The 16079-nt window shown below is 45.3% G+C and overlaps 1 protein-coding gene across 1 annotated transcript; it reads right to left on the reverse strand.

The window, feature by feature from the left end:
• Positions 1–2662: 2662 nt before the first annotated feature.
• Psmd2 (proteasome 26S subunit ubiquitin receptor, non-ATPase 2) lies at positions 2663–14399 on the reverse strand. The gene is made up of 21 exons (XM_050146276.1): positions 14216–14399; positions 13763–13819; positions 13315–13479; positions 11371–11492; positions 11001–11225; positions 10583–10741; positions 10291–10435; positions 10084–10144; positions 9375–9521; positions 9147–9253; positions 8266–8393; positions 7846–7933; positions 6356–6518; positions 6137–6238; positions 5811–5956; positions 5475–5558; positions 4253–4421; positions 3920–4014; positions 3666–3792; positions 3155–3273; positions 2663–2997 (listed from the first exon to the last, which is right to left on the reverse strand). The coding sequence occupies exons 1-21, from the start codon at positions 14348–14350 to the stop codon at positions 2815–2817; spliced, it is 2727 nt and encodes a 908-aa protein (XP_050002233.1). The 5' UTR covers positions 14351–14399; the 3' UTR covers positions 2663–2814.
• Between the last annotated feature and the right edge of the window lie 1680 nt (positions 14400–16079).

Raw genomic sequence — 16079 nt, forward strand, 5'->3', positions numbered from 1 at the left:
TTGCCTCTGTATGTCCATCTTTCTCCTAGTCAGACTCCCCTGCCTGATCCAGATACTTATGCACTTTTTTTTTGGAACGTGGGAAGACAGGCATTATTGGGCACTGGACCTAGTGCCTTGTGCATTCAAAGGCAAACATTCCGTGAGTCTATATCCCTATTCCTCTTTGTTTTCTGAGACAGGGCCTCACCACATTGTCCATGGTAGTTTTCAACTCATCATTTCAACTAGCCCAGGCCAGCAGTGAACCTTCTATCAGACTCCTAAGTAGCTGAGGTTAGAGGCCTGTAGCACCTGGTTCTGGCCTTAGGCCATCTCAGTGGTACCAAGTACCTCTGTTCACATTCTTCTACAATACTGATCACTATGTTAACATAAACATACCACAATTGCTTTCATGTGATTTCTTTCATTGCATAATTCAGGGAGGGTAGGGACCCGATTTCACTCTGCACTCTGTAGACCCTACTCGCCTGGAAACCCTGGAAATCTGATGCCTCAGCTTTCTGAGTGCTGTGATTACAGGTGTGAGCCAGCACACCTGATTTACATTTGTTTTAAAATTTATTATTTATTTTGTGTGTGTGTGTGCACATGTGCCAGTCAGCAGACAACTGCCAATAGCTGGTTCTCTTTCCACCACGTAGCTCCAGATATCATATCAAGACCAGGTCATCAGGTTTGGTGCAAGTGCCTTTACCTACTGAACCACCTTGCTGGCCCTAGTTTTTGTTGAGACAGGAACTCATATAGCTCAGGCTGATCTCAAACTCAGAATGTAGCCAAGAATGACTGCTTCTATGTACCACCTCACCCAATTTATGCAATCCAGGGGATTAAACCCAGGGCTCTGGGCATGCAAAGCAAGCACTCTACCACCAACTAGACATATCACTAGTCCACATTAAACTTTTTTTGTTCAAGACAAGGTTTCAATATGCAAACCAAGCTGGTATCTGCCTCCAAGTGCTCTAACTTACCTTATTGTCACTACATCTAGAAACCAAGTAAGGCAATTAATTTTATCACTATTAGACAATAACAGGCTCTTTCAGTCAGCAGTCACATTGAAGGGGCAAAATAATAATAATAGGCTTGCTGACATCCAAGGTTAAACCTTTCACACAGCTGCCAAGTGAGAGGAAGATGATGACTATGGAGCCCTAAAGTCACTTTGCTTCTCCAGCTAAGTTACTGGAGTACTCCTGCACCCACAGGCAGCTCATAACCATCTGTAACTCTAGTCTTGAGAGATCTGATGCCCTCTGTGGCCACTTTACACACATCTAAACACAACACCCCTACATACCTTCTCTGAAGAGTGGATGGGGTGGGGTGGGATGGGGGAAAGGTAGAGGGATGGGAGGAAGAGAGGGAGTGGCAACTGGGATTGGTATGTAAAATGAAAGTTTTTTTTTTTTAGAAAAAAAAAAAAGAAATCAAGCCAAGTATGGTGGTGCACACCTTTAATACCAGAACTTGAGAGACAAGCAGATGATCTCTGAGAGTATAAGGCCAGCCTGGTCTATATTCCAGGACAGGGCTATTGTCCCAATAAACCATAAAAAAAGAAAATTAAAAATGGTGAGCTTTGTTTGTTTTTAAAACCAAGGGGGGATTAAGCATCAAATCCCAGAGACATTATTACCATAGTGACTAAGGCATTAGATATATTTCAGATTCCAATCCTGGTCTCTACCTCTCATGTGACCATGAGCAAGTTATCAACCTCTGCGGAAAATATAGGTCTATACTCACCTCTGAAATTGCCGCAGTCTCAGAGACATAAACAACAGTTATTCTCCCAATATAGCACCTATTTAGTACCAGCTACTATTCAGAGATTAATTCAAGGTAAGTGGTAGGTAAACGTTACCTATGATTATTTGGTCGGACTATATAATGCTACTACCACTGCCAGGCCAGACACACACATCCACACAGGACCAGGTCTCAGAGTGGTGGATTATACTTGTACTAGCCACAGCCAGAGTGAACGCTACCTATCAACAGTGACAACTTTCCCAGGAAGAGGCTACTTCAATTTCCTATGGCTCCAACTGCCCAGTCAAAGTCAAGCTTTCAAATTTCTACAATAGCCCAGAGATCCTAGCATGACCAGATCACTCAAGCAGCAGCCTTCTAAGAGGAACACAGAATGGATCATAGGGGATAAAAACATCCCTCTTGGCACACACATCAAGAGAGAAAAAAGTGGGGCTGTGCATTCTCAGGCACCTTTTCCCAAAGACAGAAAAAGATGGGCTTGAAGAGAGGAGTGCACAAAATCCTAAATCCTTTAAAGGCTGGCAGTGAGAGTTTACACCAAAAACAAACAGATGAATCTTCTAGAAGATTCTTTAAAGTTGGATGGGGTAATGTACAGTCTGTAATCTTAGCATCCTCAGAGGTGAAGGCAGACCCAAATTAAAAGATATTAAAAGACGGCGCTTGGATGCAAAGGCGGGCAATTCCCTTGAGGTTGAGGCAAGTGTTGTCTACATAGGAAACGAAATAAAAATACAGCAAATCTATCAACTTCTTAGGAACTAATGACCTTAGTTTCTTTTAGGCTCAGTATTACTATGAACAATGCTTTCTCAAATCCTCTCCACTCTCTGGTCTAACTCCAGGCTATGACACCCAATAAATAGACAGTGACCTTGGGGATAAAGGTCTTTATTCAACAAAGTTATCTTAGTAACAAAACAACAAGAGGTAACAATTCCCCCAAAGATCTGGAACAGTATCCACCCCTGGCAGGCAGCATGGCCTGCTAAAAATCAGTTGCAGCCCAGGGTCTCTAGTGGCCACTTAAAGGTCATAGTTGGGGTTCTTCCGGAGGATAACAAAACCTTCCAGAATGGGGGTAACGGGAAGAAACTCCTCAGTGGCCAATTCTGCCCGTTCCCCATGGGCCAACAACACCGGCGTTGTGTGTGTCTGGAACCCTGTAATTGTTTTAGGTTTTCCAGCCTGGCCCACCACATCCACTGCCTGTGGGATGAGAAAATTGAAGGGTTTCCAAAAGGGAGAGAAACAATATCCCCAACTTCCCTCATTGTCCACACCAGCACGTCAAAAAGGATTGTACATACACTGTCCAACTTCTATGGTATACACTGAGCCCTCCTTTCTCTACCCAGTTCCTCACCTGACCCACACGGACAGAAACTGGCAATGGTCGCAGCTCCTCATCAAATGTAACCAGCATTCGGGGCTGCATGGCAGCCACCAGCCCATACAATACATAGTGTGATTTGCCTAGAATGACTGAGGGAAGAAAGCACAAAGAACAATGACTTGTAGACACTGGGGCAAACCTGGCCTGAACTTTAGGAATCTATCCCAGCCCTGACCCACTCATCTACTAAGACAAAATTCTGTTCTTTGTATGCTACACCACATCCCTAGCCCAAGATGCTTCTACCCTTCCTTGCTCACATCCCTAAGCCTGAAAATCACTTTTCCTAGTCACTTAGGCATTGATTCCTCTTGAAATCTTTTGGGCCAGATCATTAAGTGTGAGAAGTTAAAGTCTCAGGAGGCCTCCCACAAGCTCAGTGAACCTAGAAAAACAGAGCTAACTTGGCATCTTGATCCTGACTGCCAAGGTGGCCCTGCTAAGGACACAAGGCACATGTGCAGCAGGAATAGGAACTCACTGTTTCGGACATCCAAGAAGGAAACAAGCACAGTGAGCAGACCGGCCACAGCTACTTGACTCATGAGCTGCCGATCACTGTGGTAGGGGCAGAGGGTCAGTGTGCCCTTCCCTAAATGTGTCAGACCCTGCAAAACAAACAGAAGTTGAGAAGTCAAAGCTTAGAAAAAAATATTCCCTTCCCTCTCAGGCTGTCCTACGTCCTAACAGGTACTGCTGCTGCCACACTAGAAAAAGGAGACTCCTATTCTTTACCTGTGCCAAGCGCACCATGAAGAGGTTATTGGGGTCCTTGGCATGATACTGGGCTAACTGGCGCAACATTGCAGCCAGACGAGCATTATTGGTACCTAGAAAAAGGAAACATCCCTTTAATCCCAGCACTTGGGAGGCAGAGGCAGGTGGATCTCTGTGAGTTCGAGACCAGCCTGGTCTACAGAGCTAGTTCCAGGACAGGCTCCAGAACCACAGAGAAACCCTGTCTCGAAAAACCAAAAAAAAAAAAAAAAAAAGAAAAAGGAAACATTACCAAAACTTACGAAAAGAACCTTCAATCTTTCAGTCTGTTTAAGATCTTCCTGTACTTACCACTGCCCACCATGCCCATGGCAAAAATGGAGTTATAGGAAACTTCTGGATCAGCATCATGAGAGAATTTGCTTAGAGTATCCAGGATGTTGAGTCGAGGATTTGAAACAGAGATTAGTGCCAGTGCTAAAGGTACAGCACGGCGGAGGGTGGGCTCCCCATACCTCAGCTGGTGAAAAAAAAAATAAAATAAAATAACGGCATTAGAGAACAGGGTAAAACAAGCTCAGGGCTAAGGCAGCTACATGGGTAAGACTGTCTGCGTGAAGACCTGAGGTTGAATACCTAGGACCAATAGAAAAGGCAGACTAGCAGTGCAGAGATCCATAGTTCCAATGCTATGAGAAAGAGGTGTGCAGACAGAGCAGCTCTGGAAGCTCTAGGACCAGCTAGCCTGGTGTACTCAGAGGAGAAATGTATGAGATTGTGATGGTTTGAATAGAAATGGTCCTTATAGGCTCATATATTTGAGTGGCTGGTCATTAGGAAGTGACAATACTAGACAGATTAGGAGGTGTGGCCTTGTTAGAGTAGGTGTGGCTTTTGCCCCAAGTCAGGTCCAGAGTCTCTCTGCCTGCTGCCTATGGATCCAGTTGTAGAACTCTCAGCTATTCTCTAAGTTCTCAACCTGTGGGCTGCAATCCCTATGAGGTTGAATGACCCTTTCACAGGGTCACCTAAGCCCACTGGAAAACAGATGTTTACATTACACTTCATAACAGTAGGCAAAATTAGTTATGAAGTAGCAACAAAAATCATTTTTTATACCTAAGGTCACCATAACATGAGGACTGTAGCAATAGGAATGTTGAGAACCACTGTTTAACACCATGTCTGCCTGCGCTGCCATGCTTCCCACCATGCTAATAATGGACTACTAAACCCACTTAAATGCTTCCTTTGTTAGAGTTGCCATGGTCATGGTGTCTCTTCACAGGAATAGAACAGAAACCCTGTCTTAGACAAGGTCTAGGCACCTCTTGGCATTTACATATGAGTATGTGTGGCAAACCAAGTTCAATTACAGAAACAGGCTAATGGATCAAAAGGGACTTGTTTCTCCACCAATCTCTACCAAGGAACTCTAAATCATCAAAGCTAGAATTAGCCAGGGATAAGGTGTGCTGTGGTGGTGACTCAGACATCATGCATGCTTAAGGCCTTGGGTTTAATCCCAAGTAACACACTCGCACCATATTCTAGTGTACTCTGTACTACTCACCAAATGACCAAAGGTTCGTAGCGCCATCTCTGCACCGATCTCTTCCCCCATAGCAATAAGTGCAATCCCCAGAACAGCTACTCCCTGCAATTCCAGAGGCACAAATACCCAGTAAGTTCCAGGAACAAAAACCAAGTCACTAAACTTGACCCATGGCTCATCTAGGAAGAGCTATGCTGGAAGGGAACACCTTGCCCTTCATGGACAAAACTCAGTCCTACTAGTCTGTCATGTGGCAGTACCTAGGGGAGGAAGCAGAGGCCAAAACAAAGCTAACTCCGCTCCACCCCTCCGATCTACGCTTCTCTTTTCTCAGAGTGCCTGCTGGTCCCACACCTGATGTGCTCCCATGTCAGCAGGGGCTTCCTTCTTGTCCTTGTCCTTCTTCTCCTTCTTGTCCTTGTCCTCCTCCTTGTCCTTGGAGTCAAAGTGCTCACTACAGATGTGGAGGAGCTGCTGCACTTTCAGCACATTCCCAGAGCCTTCAATGGGGTAGCGAGTGAAGAGATAAAAATGAGAAGACAGCAAGAAAAAGTATATTCTGTAAATACAAGAAGCCTTTAAAAAAAAATCTAAAGAGCAGAAAGAAAGACAAAGGAGAAACAACCTGAGAAGAAAAGGTCAAGAGAAAAGTGGAGATGCTGAGAAACTGAGGCACAAACCTGCATAGGCACATACATCCACCAGAGTGTTCGCAAAGCTGCGGAATGGCTCCGATACAACCTCCAGTGCAGCCAGGATTGCCTCGATAGCTTCACCCTTCCCTATAGGAGATTCAAAGAGTCCAAGGACACTGATTTGCACCCGTTTAGTCTGACGCATAAACCCTCCAACTGTGTCCAATTACTGTCAGGCCTTTGATAAAATAAACATTCCCTCACCCAGGTGATTAAGGCCCAGGCCAAGAGGAAGCCAACGAGCATAGGTATCCTTGAGCTCAGTCTCCGATTTCTCCATGATGGTCTGAAGGATGGTGGAAGTGACATCCCCATTGCAGGATCCCACAGCTATCATCCCACAAGCTAGAGCTGTCACACCTGCTACCTAGAAATAAGAAAATCAGCACTATACACAGTAAAATGTCCTTTTGTTTTCTTTGTTTGAGATAGGAACTCACTATGTAGACTAGAATATCCTGGAAACTCAGGTCTCCCAGTATGTGCTGGATTCAAGTGTATACCACCGTTCCCAACCACAATAAGGTACTAAAATGCTTATGTATCTTTATTCAAAACCCAATTCTTCTGGTCCACTGTAAGCTATTCTTCCTCACCATACTGGGTAATTATTTCTATAAAATCAGTGAATACTTACTTACATGTCAGACACTGTACCAAGCTATTTTATTACATATACTTATTTAGTATTCACATACACAAAGTACATGTGTGAAGTCAGAGAACAATTTGCAAGTCAGTTCTCTTCTTCTACCATACAGTCATCAGGCTTGCCTGGAATCCCAACAGCCCTAGTTCTGCATACCTCTATACCCTTAGTCCTTACAACTCCGTAAGATAGGTGATAGGAAAAAATGAAGCCTAAAGAGATTGAGTTAATTGTCCAATATCTTCTGCTTTCAAGTACAAGCAGCAAGATTTGATCTTGGATTTTTTTTTACTCTAAAATCATTGGTAATCATACAATATTTATCACTAAAATGACTCTGCAAAAGCAAGGAAATTTAAGGTTAGCTAATGACTAGAAGTGAGAATCACTGCTGTGGCTTCTATCTAGAATGTTCTCCAAACCACATGCAAGGCCTGAACCTCTTCTGCGTGTAAGGTCTTGAGAAGTAGTGGAAATTAAGGGGCGAGGCGTATTAGGAAGTCTTTGAAATCATTTATTCCCTTGAAGGGATAGTGGGGAAAACATAAAGGGGGAGAGGAGGACCCTGGGTCCTTCCTCTGATTCCTGCTAAAGTGAACAGTTTTGTTCCACCATGTGTCTTCTACCACGATGTGTTACTTTGTTATAGTGACAGAAAGTTGGACAGCAGAGTCATCCACCCTTAACTTCAGAGTTTCTCTTCCTTAGAACTACGTGGTTTGACTGGGGTTTCAGAGGCTGAAGCTCAGTACAATATAACATAACACCAAGTTTCATTGGGGCTCTAAATTCCAGTCTGTCCTTTTCCCCATTTTTGAGGGAGTGGGGTAGGGTAAGAGTAACAGGGTACTTGATACACAATTTATTCTGTAGCCCAGGCTGGCCTGGAACTCACAGAAATTTTCCTGCCTCAATCTCCCAAGCACTGAGATAAGAGACATGCACCATCACACACAGCTTGAAATTGCAGTTCTAAGAGATTGTACTGAGGTGTTCCCCAACCCCAACACACCTCCCCTACCTTTTCCACTAGAAAATTACTCACCTCCATGCTGGACTTGGAATCTCCCATCACGGGCAGCAGCAGTGTTAGAACGTCTTCCCGATTGGAGCCAGCATAGGCCAAACCTAGTCTACAGAGTCAGGAGATAAAGTCCCCAACATATACCCAGAGACAAAGTAAAAAAGAATAAAAGTAGAACTGGTCACCAACACATTCACCAAGAGCCAGATATTCAATGGCACATGGCAGTCTTTAGCAATATTTTCTCTAGAGTATTAAGCTGAGCACTAGCAGAAAGAGAAGGTGCCTAAGAAACCTAAGAATTTAAAAGTAGACAGATATAGATTAGATAGCTAGATAGCTAGATAGCTAGATAGCTAGATAGCTAGATAGCTAGATAGCTAGATAGATAGATAGATAGATAGATAGATAGATAAAGGGAAGAGCAGCAAGAAACCTTACCCAAAGATGGAACCAAGTCTCATGGTATTGCTGTTATGGAGAACATAATCTGAAAGCAGTGCCAGAGCAGGGTCACACTCATTTCGGACCCCAGAGTTCACGATGCCACAGGCAAGGAGGGCTCCAGACTGGAAAAAGCAAGCACACGCTTTATTAGGGTATCTTCCCTCTTAACTACAAAGTGTGCAGCAGGCCTCTCTGTGGCACCTGCCTTACCTGGAATAAAAAACGGGGCATGCCTCATGTGGTCGTTTGAATTGAGACTGGTCCCCATAGGCTCATATATTTGAATGCTTGGTCCTTAGTTGGTGAAATTGTTCTGAGTAGGATTAGGAGATGTGGCCTTATTGGAGGAAGTGTGTCACCAGGGGTGGGCTTTGAAGTTTTAAAACCCCAGAAAACGCCCACTATCTCTCCTTGCCTCCAAGGATAAGATGTAAGCTTTCAGCTATTGCCCTAGCACCATTCCTGCCTGCCTGCCGTCATATTCCCACAATGACGGTAATGGACTGACCCTCTGAAGCTGTAAGCCAGCCCCCAACTAAATACTTTCTTCTTCTTTGATTCTTTTGTTAGTTTGTTTTGTTTTGTTTTTAGAGACAGGGTTTCTCTGTGTAGCCTTGGCTGTCCTGAAATCTGTTCTGTAGAACAGACTGGTCTCGAACTCACAGAGATCTGCCTTGCCTGCCTCTGCCTTCTGAGTACTGGGATTAAAGGCATGTACCACTACCGCCCAGCTAAAATACATTCTTTGTAAGTAACCTTGGTCATGGTGTCTCTTCCCAGAGATAGAAAGTAACTAAGATACCTCATCAATAAAAAGGAGGCACTAGAACATGAGAAGAAAAAGTCCCCAATGAATAAATTTTGAACGGACTAACCTTGATATAGTCCTCAGAAGAGTACAGGTACTTGTCAATCTGGGTGAGGCCACCATCCACATCCCACAGCAGAATCATGCCAAGGGACGCAGCAGCACTTAACATCCCTATGACAAGGAAGAGCATCAGCTTTAGAAGAGTGTACCCAAAGAAACAGCTCCCCTCGGAAACTTCTGTGGGTTCTCCTCAGTTAACAACTGACTGCATGACAAAAAGAGAAAATTATACCATGGTCCTTGTTCTTGTACAGCCATTTGTTGCCATCATCAGTCAGCAGTTTATCTTGACCAAAGGCTGCATTCACAAAGCCATTCACAAAAGAGGAGGCCAGGTTCATCCGGGCAGAATCCACCTGAGAGCCACTGCCACCAAACCCTGTACAAGGGGAGAAAGAGACAGTTTAGCATAGGACCTGAAAGGAACACAGTTTGGTAGGCAGTCCTCAATTTTTTTGTTGTTGTTATTGTTGTTTTGTCTTTTCGAGACAGGATTTCTCTGAGTAGCCCTGGCTGTTCTGGAATTTGCTCTGTACAGCAGGCTGGCCTTGAACTCAGAGGCTTGCCTCTATCTCTACCAAATGCTGGGATCAAATGCATTCACTACCACCACCCAGATTCAGTCCCTTAGTCTACATCTCCATCAGTAACCTGGACACAAAGTTCAAGGGAATTTGAAGTTCTTCGTAAGTGGGTTAGCAGGCCGGGCGGTGGTGGCGCACGCCTTTAATCCCAGCACTCGGGAGGCAGAGGCAGGCGGATCTCTGTGAGTTCTAGGCCAGCCTGGTCTACAAGAGCTAGTTCCAGGACAGGCTCCAAAGCTACAGAGAAACCCTGTCTCGAAAAAAAAAAAAAAACCATAAGTGGGTTAGCCAAGACGTTATTCCCAATATAACAGAAACAAGTAACAGTCCCTCCAATCCCCACACAGAGCTACTCACTGTTATTCTCTAGGTGGGTTTTGTAGATGTCATCAGGCACCTTGGGCTCCATGATGTCCAGCTAAAGAGAAGCCAGAGGGTCACAACTGCCTTCTCAGTAATCCCCAATCTGTCCCTCCTGCTATCCAACTCAATAGCAACTTTAACCAGGAGTCTAGTAAAAGGTATTTAGGAGGTATAATGACAGGTAAGAGCAGAGACTCTCACCTCCCGAGCTAAGGCCAAGAAGTTGCTGTTGAGCTGTACGTTGGACATGATCTCTGTGAGGTCTTCATACTCCTCCACGTCTTCGCTCAGCTCCAGGAATACTCCATGCCGACCCAGCATGAATGCCATCTGCTTCTGTACCACCCTGTGGGGAGAGCCACCAACCTGCTCATCCCACCTACTATGGGACAGAAAATCTCTCATGCTCTCCCCACAAACTGTCAAGTCTCTGATTTTCACACACACACTCATGCACAAACTTATCTATTCCTTTACCAACTTCTCTACATACACATCCTTGCAGGAGGTGAAAATGTCTTCTACCAGTTCCATGTCATTGAGCATCAATGCCAATCTCAGAGCTTCAGGGAAACGGCTAAATTTTCGGAACACACCCAAGGCACAACGCAGTAGGGCAGAGTTCTCAGGTTCTGGTACGTAATTCACACAACTACAAAAGCAAACATAATAAAATTTCAGAAAGTGTCTAATTCCTTTACCCAAATACCTACTCAATGCCTACTATATACAAAGCAGTGTACTGTGTTCTAAGACACTAAGGAGACACACAAAGTTTCTGTCCTCAAGAAATTCATGGCATCACCAAGTGACTATAACCTAAGGTGACCCTAAGATCACTCCGGGAGAACAGAAATGGACTAGTGCTGAAGAAGGCAGGCCTGCTACCCTCCTCTGCCATGCTCACTTACCTGGTGAGATACAGGCAGACCTTTGAGTATGCATTCTCATCTATGTCCTTTTCCAGCATGTCTACCTGCTCAATTTCCATAAGCAGGTCACAAGCCTCATGCTCTGCATTATGAGCCATATTGTAGGGGACAATTTCCTTCACCAAGGTAAGCAATGGCTCCCGTTGTGCTTTCTCTGCATCATCCAGCTCTTGCCACTCCTTAGCCACTTCTCCTGCAAGATGTCTATGGACACACACAATCATTAGGGAAGCAGGTCCCTGAAGTCAAGGACCTCAGTGTCTGGGGAATTCAATACATTGCTATTTCCCCAAACCAACAGAATTATGCCTCCAAGTCCCTTCACACTACCAAGAAGAAAATATCTTACCTGACATACTCATGACCCCACGATGCCAATTCCTCCTGGGAGCCCACTAGCCGATACTTGAGGCATTCACGCTCGCCACTCATGGTCATGGCCAAAACAGAGATGATGTCAGCAGCAAAACACTGCAAGGAAACCGATCTTTTAAGGTCAAAGCCAGCAGTCCAAGGAAAACAATATAAGACATTACAGAATCAAGATCACTGTCCCCAAAATTCACCAATAAAATTCACTATATATTAGTGTCTATACTAAAAATTTCCATGTAATCTAAGCTAAGCCTCAGAGAAATCCTAAAGTGTTTTCTGTTGGTATTGTTAGCTCCCTCTGAAGCCAACCTAACAAACAACAGGGAACTGGAGAAAGATAAAGGCTCCTAGACTTGAATTCATGGAGGCAGTGGCTCTCATTACAACGCTCAGTTTGGTCTCACTCAAGAGATGCTAAATGGTTGGGATCAGAAGTACCCATCATAACTAGCAGAAATTTTTATTTTAGCCGGGCGATGGTGGCGCACGCCTTTAATCCCAGCACTCAGGAGGCAGAGGCAGAGACAGGCGGATCTCTGTGAGTTCGAGACCAGCCTGGTCTACAGAGCTAGTTCCAGGACAGGCTCCAAAGCCACAGAGAAACCCTGTCTCGAAAAAAAAAAAAAAAAGAAATTTTTATTTTAATAATAAACTATTTTTTTTATTTATTTATTATGTATACAATAGTCTGTCTGCATGTATGCCTGCAGGCCAGAAGAGGGCACCAGATCTCATTACAGATGGTTGTGAGCCACTATGTGGTTGCCAGGAATTGAACTCAGGACCTTTGGAAGAGCAGATAATGCTCTTAACCACTGAGCCAACTCTCCAGACCTATTTTTTTTAATAGTAAACTATTAAAAGGTTTTAATAAGCCAGGCGGTGGTGGTAAGCGCTTTTAATCCCAGCACTCTGGAGGCAGAAGCTGGTAGATTTCTGAGTTTAAGGGTTTATTAAAAAAAAAAAAAAAAGACCCATAATCTAGGGGTCTGGAGAACTGGCTCAATAGTCAAGAAAATATGCTGCTCTTGCAGAGGACCTGAGTTCAGTTCCCAGCACCCACACAAGGGTTCACAATAGTCTAACTCCAGTTCTAGGGGATCTGTTCCCTGCTTCTGGCCTGCACAGACACTACATGCAGGTAGAGTACATACATCATACAGGCAGGCAGAACACTCATCCACATAGAGTAAAAATACATCTTTAATAAAATTTTCCATCTGGCAATGATGGTGCTTACCTTTAATCCCAGCACTCAGAAAAAGTTTGAGGTCATCTTGGTCTACAGAATGAGTTACAGAAAAACACTGTCTTGCAGGGGGTGGGAGGGAAATCCATGATCTATTTCAATCAAGTAACTACTGCTTTATGATATATATAGGAGGTCAAGGACAAGAGCAAACTCATTAGGAGACTACTCAATAATCCACTCGAATTAAAAATGTCTGGGGCTGGAGAGAGGGCTCAGAAGTTAAGAGCACCAGTTGCTCTTCCATAGGACCCTAGTTCTATTCCCAGCACCCACATGGCAGCTCAACACTGCCTGTAACTCAGGGATCTGACATCCTCTTCTGGATTCTGGAATGCACATACTGCACAGACACGCAGGCAAACCACCCACACACATAAAATAAATAATAGCAAAAAGGAAAGAAAGAAAGTTAGTCAGTCAGGCATCATGCTGGTCTAGGCCTCTAATGCCAGCACTCCAGAGTCTAAAGCAAGAGGAGGAATGCCACAGAGTCAAGCTCAGTCTAGGTGGCACAGTGAGTCTGAGTTTGAGGTCAGCCTGGTTTATGGAGTGAGTTGCAAAGCCAGAGCTACACAGAAACACGGTCTCAAAAAGAAAAAAAGAAAAAAAAAAAAAAAAGAAAAGGAATTCTTCAACTGGACAGACTCCCACCATATTCTGAATTACCTTATTCTCCCCAGGGGCCATGTTCTCATAGATTTCCTTCAGTTTGCCATAGTGTGGACGCAGAAATTTGAGAGGCTTGGGTACTGAAGTCATGGAAGTTGTAGAAGAACGGATTTGTCTTCTCAGTTCCTCCAGAGCTGGTCGGTACAGGGATGTATCCTTTTCCTGATCAGGGGATGACAGGGTTCAGACCAAAAGGAACCACATTCCTCCACATCATAACCCAGACATGATGAACCAATGCTTTGCTCAAAGACATAACTGCTCTCTCAACTCCTGCAAATTGCCAGAGACTGAAGACCCTATTCAAACAACCTTTGTAACTCTTTGCCCGCGAATTAGCATGCTATCTTATATGCGATGTCTAGTTGTTGCCTCCAAATGAAATAGAGCAAACAAATGGGAAACACCCGAATACATTCCCCTCTGAAGTCCAACCTGGACTCACCCCGAGTCGCTCCACGAGCATCTCCAGTTCATCTTGAAGTTGTTTGTCCTCCTCAGACTGAACGGTTGGGGAGAGAAGCTCATTAAACCAAAGAATCCTAACCACATTCCCCTCCCATTCACCCCGGGACAGGTGGAGAGTGTGAATGTAGCCTCAGGAGGGGCCAGATGGACAAGAAACGGGAGTAGGGTGTCAAAAAACCCTGCTGAAAAGGCAGTCTAGCCAAGCAGCCTCTCCTTGAAGGCCGTTCTAGAAAATTACGGCGAAGACCCACGAAGTGGTGGTGAGGGTCGCAAGGGCTGGCAGTCCGCAATGAGGGGGGCATCAGGGCAGGGTCTCCCCATTCTGTGTCTCCCAAGTGCGGTGGGTCGTAGGAAGTCGGGCCCGAGGCCTTCAAGGCAGCAGTGACTCAGCCCAAGGCCTCCTCCCCGGGCTTCCGAAGCTGAGCCTCACCAGCTCCTGCTCTTTGTCTTTGTCCCCGGCATCCCGTCTCTCCTTGCCGCTCGACTTCTCGTCTGCGCCAGCGGGAGCCGTTGCTGAGGGTTGTTGGGATTGCACCGGCGTCTTGTCTCGTCCACCCTCCTCCATCTCTACCACCACTGCCGGCCTGCTGCTCGCACCGCCCCTTTTCCCAGACGGCCTCGCGCCTCTTCCTCCGGACCGGAAACGCTCAGTCGATTCCGGGCCCCGCCTCCTGAGGCAGGCCGGGAATTACAGTTCCGGCCTCCAGCTCGGACCGCTAGTGTTGCGTTTTGGTGTCTCTGAACTCGGTCCTCGGTGGAACTGCCTAGCTCTTCTTTCCGGTAGCTTCACCTCAGCTGGATGCATGGTGCGACAAACGGACGAGACTCTTGAACTCTTGACTGAGATCTGTGCGACGGCCTCACACCGATCTGGAATAGTAACCAACTTTTCCCCTCTCGAGGATGAGTGGTGCTGCCTGAAGCTTATTTATTAGCGCGGGGTAGCCTCAAGGTCGCTATATAGCAGAGAATGGCTTTAAGCCTCAGGTCCTGCCTCTGCCTCGGGAGTGCTGGCTTGCAGACTTGAGCCGCCACCCCGCTGCTGCTGATCTTTAAAACCTATCACTTTCTCACTCAGTGCTGCATTCTAGGCATAACTATGTCCACTCCCAACCTCTCGACAGAAGGTGGACAGCCCATAGTTGCGCTGCCTGTTCTGTCTTTACGATGACCATACATTTTCATGCTTCCTTTAGTTCTCTGTCAGGAATCGCTACCAGTTTCTGTTTCTATGACTTCTACCATAGACCTTGGGATACACACACTCTCTGTATAGATAAACAGATAGATGGAGATATATAGATACCAGTACGTTGGAGATGACTTGGATGTTGTGCTATAAAACAGTTTATCAAACAGCGGATGAGTTCAGATGAAGATTATGTGAAAAGATGTTGGAATACATTGCACCTTTTTTTGTAGGTATAAATTGTTTTTGAAAGAAAAACTTGGAAAGATGAGAGAACTCAAGCTTTAGAAAATATTAAAACTGAGTTCTAGCCAGACGGTGGTGCCCGCCATTAGTCCCAGCACTCAGGAGGCAGAGTCAAGCAGATCTCTGTGAGTTTGAGGCCAGCCTGGTCTAGAGTGATTCCAGGACACCCAAGGTTATACAGATAAACTCTGATGTGAAGAACCGAAAAACAAAGCAGAACAAATTCTGTCATGTACCAGTTGTGTTGTGTTGTGTTGTTTGGTTAAGCTACCTAAACTCAGCCTGTATTCAACTATGTGAAGTATGAAACGTTTCTCTTGTAAGAACAAAAGGGGGGGGGCTGGAGAGATGACTCAGCAGTTAAGAGCATTGGCTGCTGTTCTGGAAGACCTGGGTTCAATTCCCAGCACCCACGTGGCAGTTCTCTCTGCCTAGAACTCAAGGTCCAGGAAACTCAACACTCACACATAGACATACATGCAGAAAAACACCAATGCAGTCAGGGGAGTCCAGGAGACTCCTAAAACTATGAGCTTTTGCTGTCGTTCTTGGTTGCCTTCCAGAGCTTGAAGGTAAGGCTTTCTTAGTGAGGACACCACACGCTTCACAGAACTTGGAGGAACTGGGTGGACCTGGGCTGGAAGCCTTCTCCCTGAGTACTAGCTCTCCTAGTGTCTGAAGGTCCTGTGCAAGCTGCCAAGGAGAAAAGCAATCAACAGTCCTGCCCAGCTGTAAAGGGTACGAACTGCAATGACCAGCTCAGTGTGATATTTCCCAGGGTGCAATAGTGGCATTTATATTTGGGGTAACCAACAACCGCCTAATTGAACTTGTGGACCACTCAATAGGAGGAAATTCA

This window comes from Alexandromys fortis, unplaced genomic scaffold (genome assembly GCF_014885135.2).
Source record: "Alexandromys fortis isolate MF-2015 unplaced genomic scaffold, M_Fortis_MF-2015_v1.1 scaffold_56, whole genome shotgun sequence".
Taxonomy (NCBI): Eukaryota; Metazoa; Chordata; class Mammalia; order Rodentia; family Cricetidae; genus Alexandromys; species Alexandromys fortis.

Bases quoted from the DNA above. Each gene is read 5' to 3' on its own strand.
- Psmd2 (XM_050146276.1), bottom strand. From the start codon at position 14,350: ATGGAGGAGGGTGGACGAGACAAGACGCCGGTGCAATCCCAACAACCC. The intron at 13,820-14,215 runs GTGAGGCTCAGC...CCAACCGTTCAG, and splicing joins AAGACAAAGAGCAGGAGCTG to TCTGAGGAGGACAAACAACT. The intron at 6,519-7,845 runs GTGAGTAATTTT...TCTTATTTCTAG, and splicing joins ATTCCAAGTCCAGCATGGAG to GTAGCAGGTGTGACAGCTCT.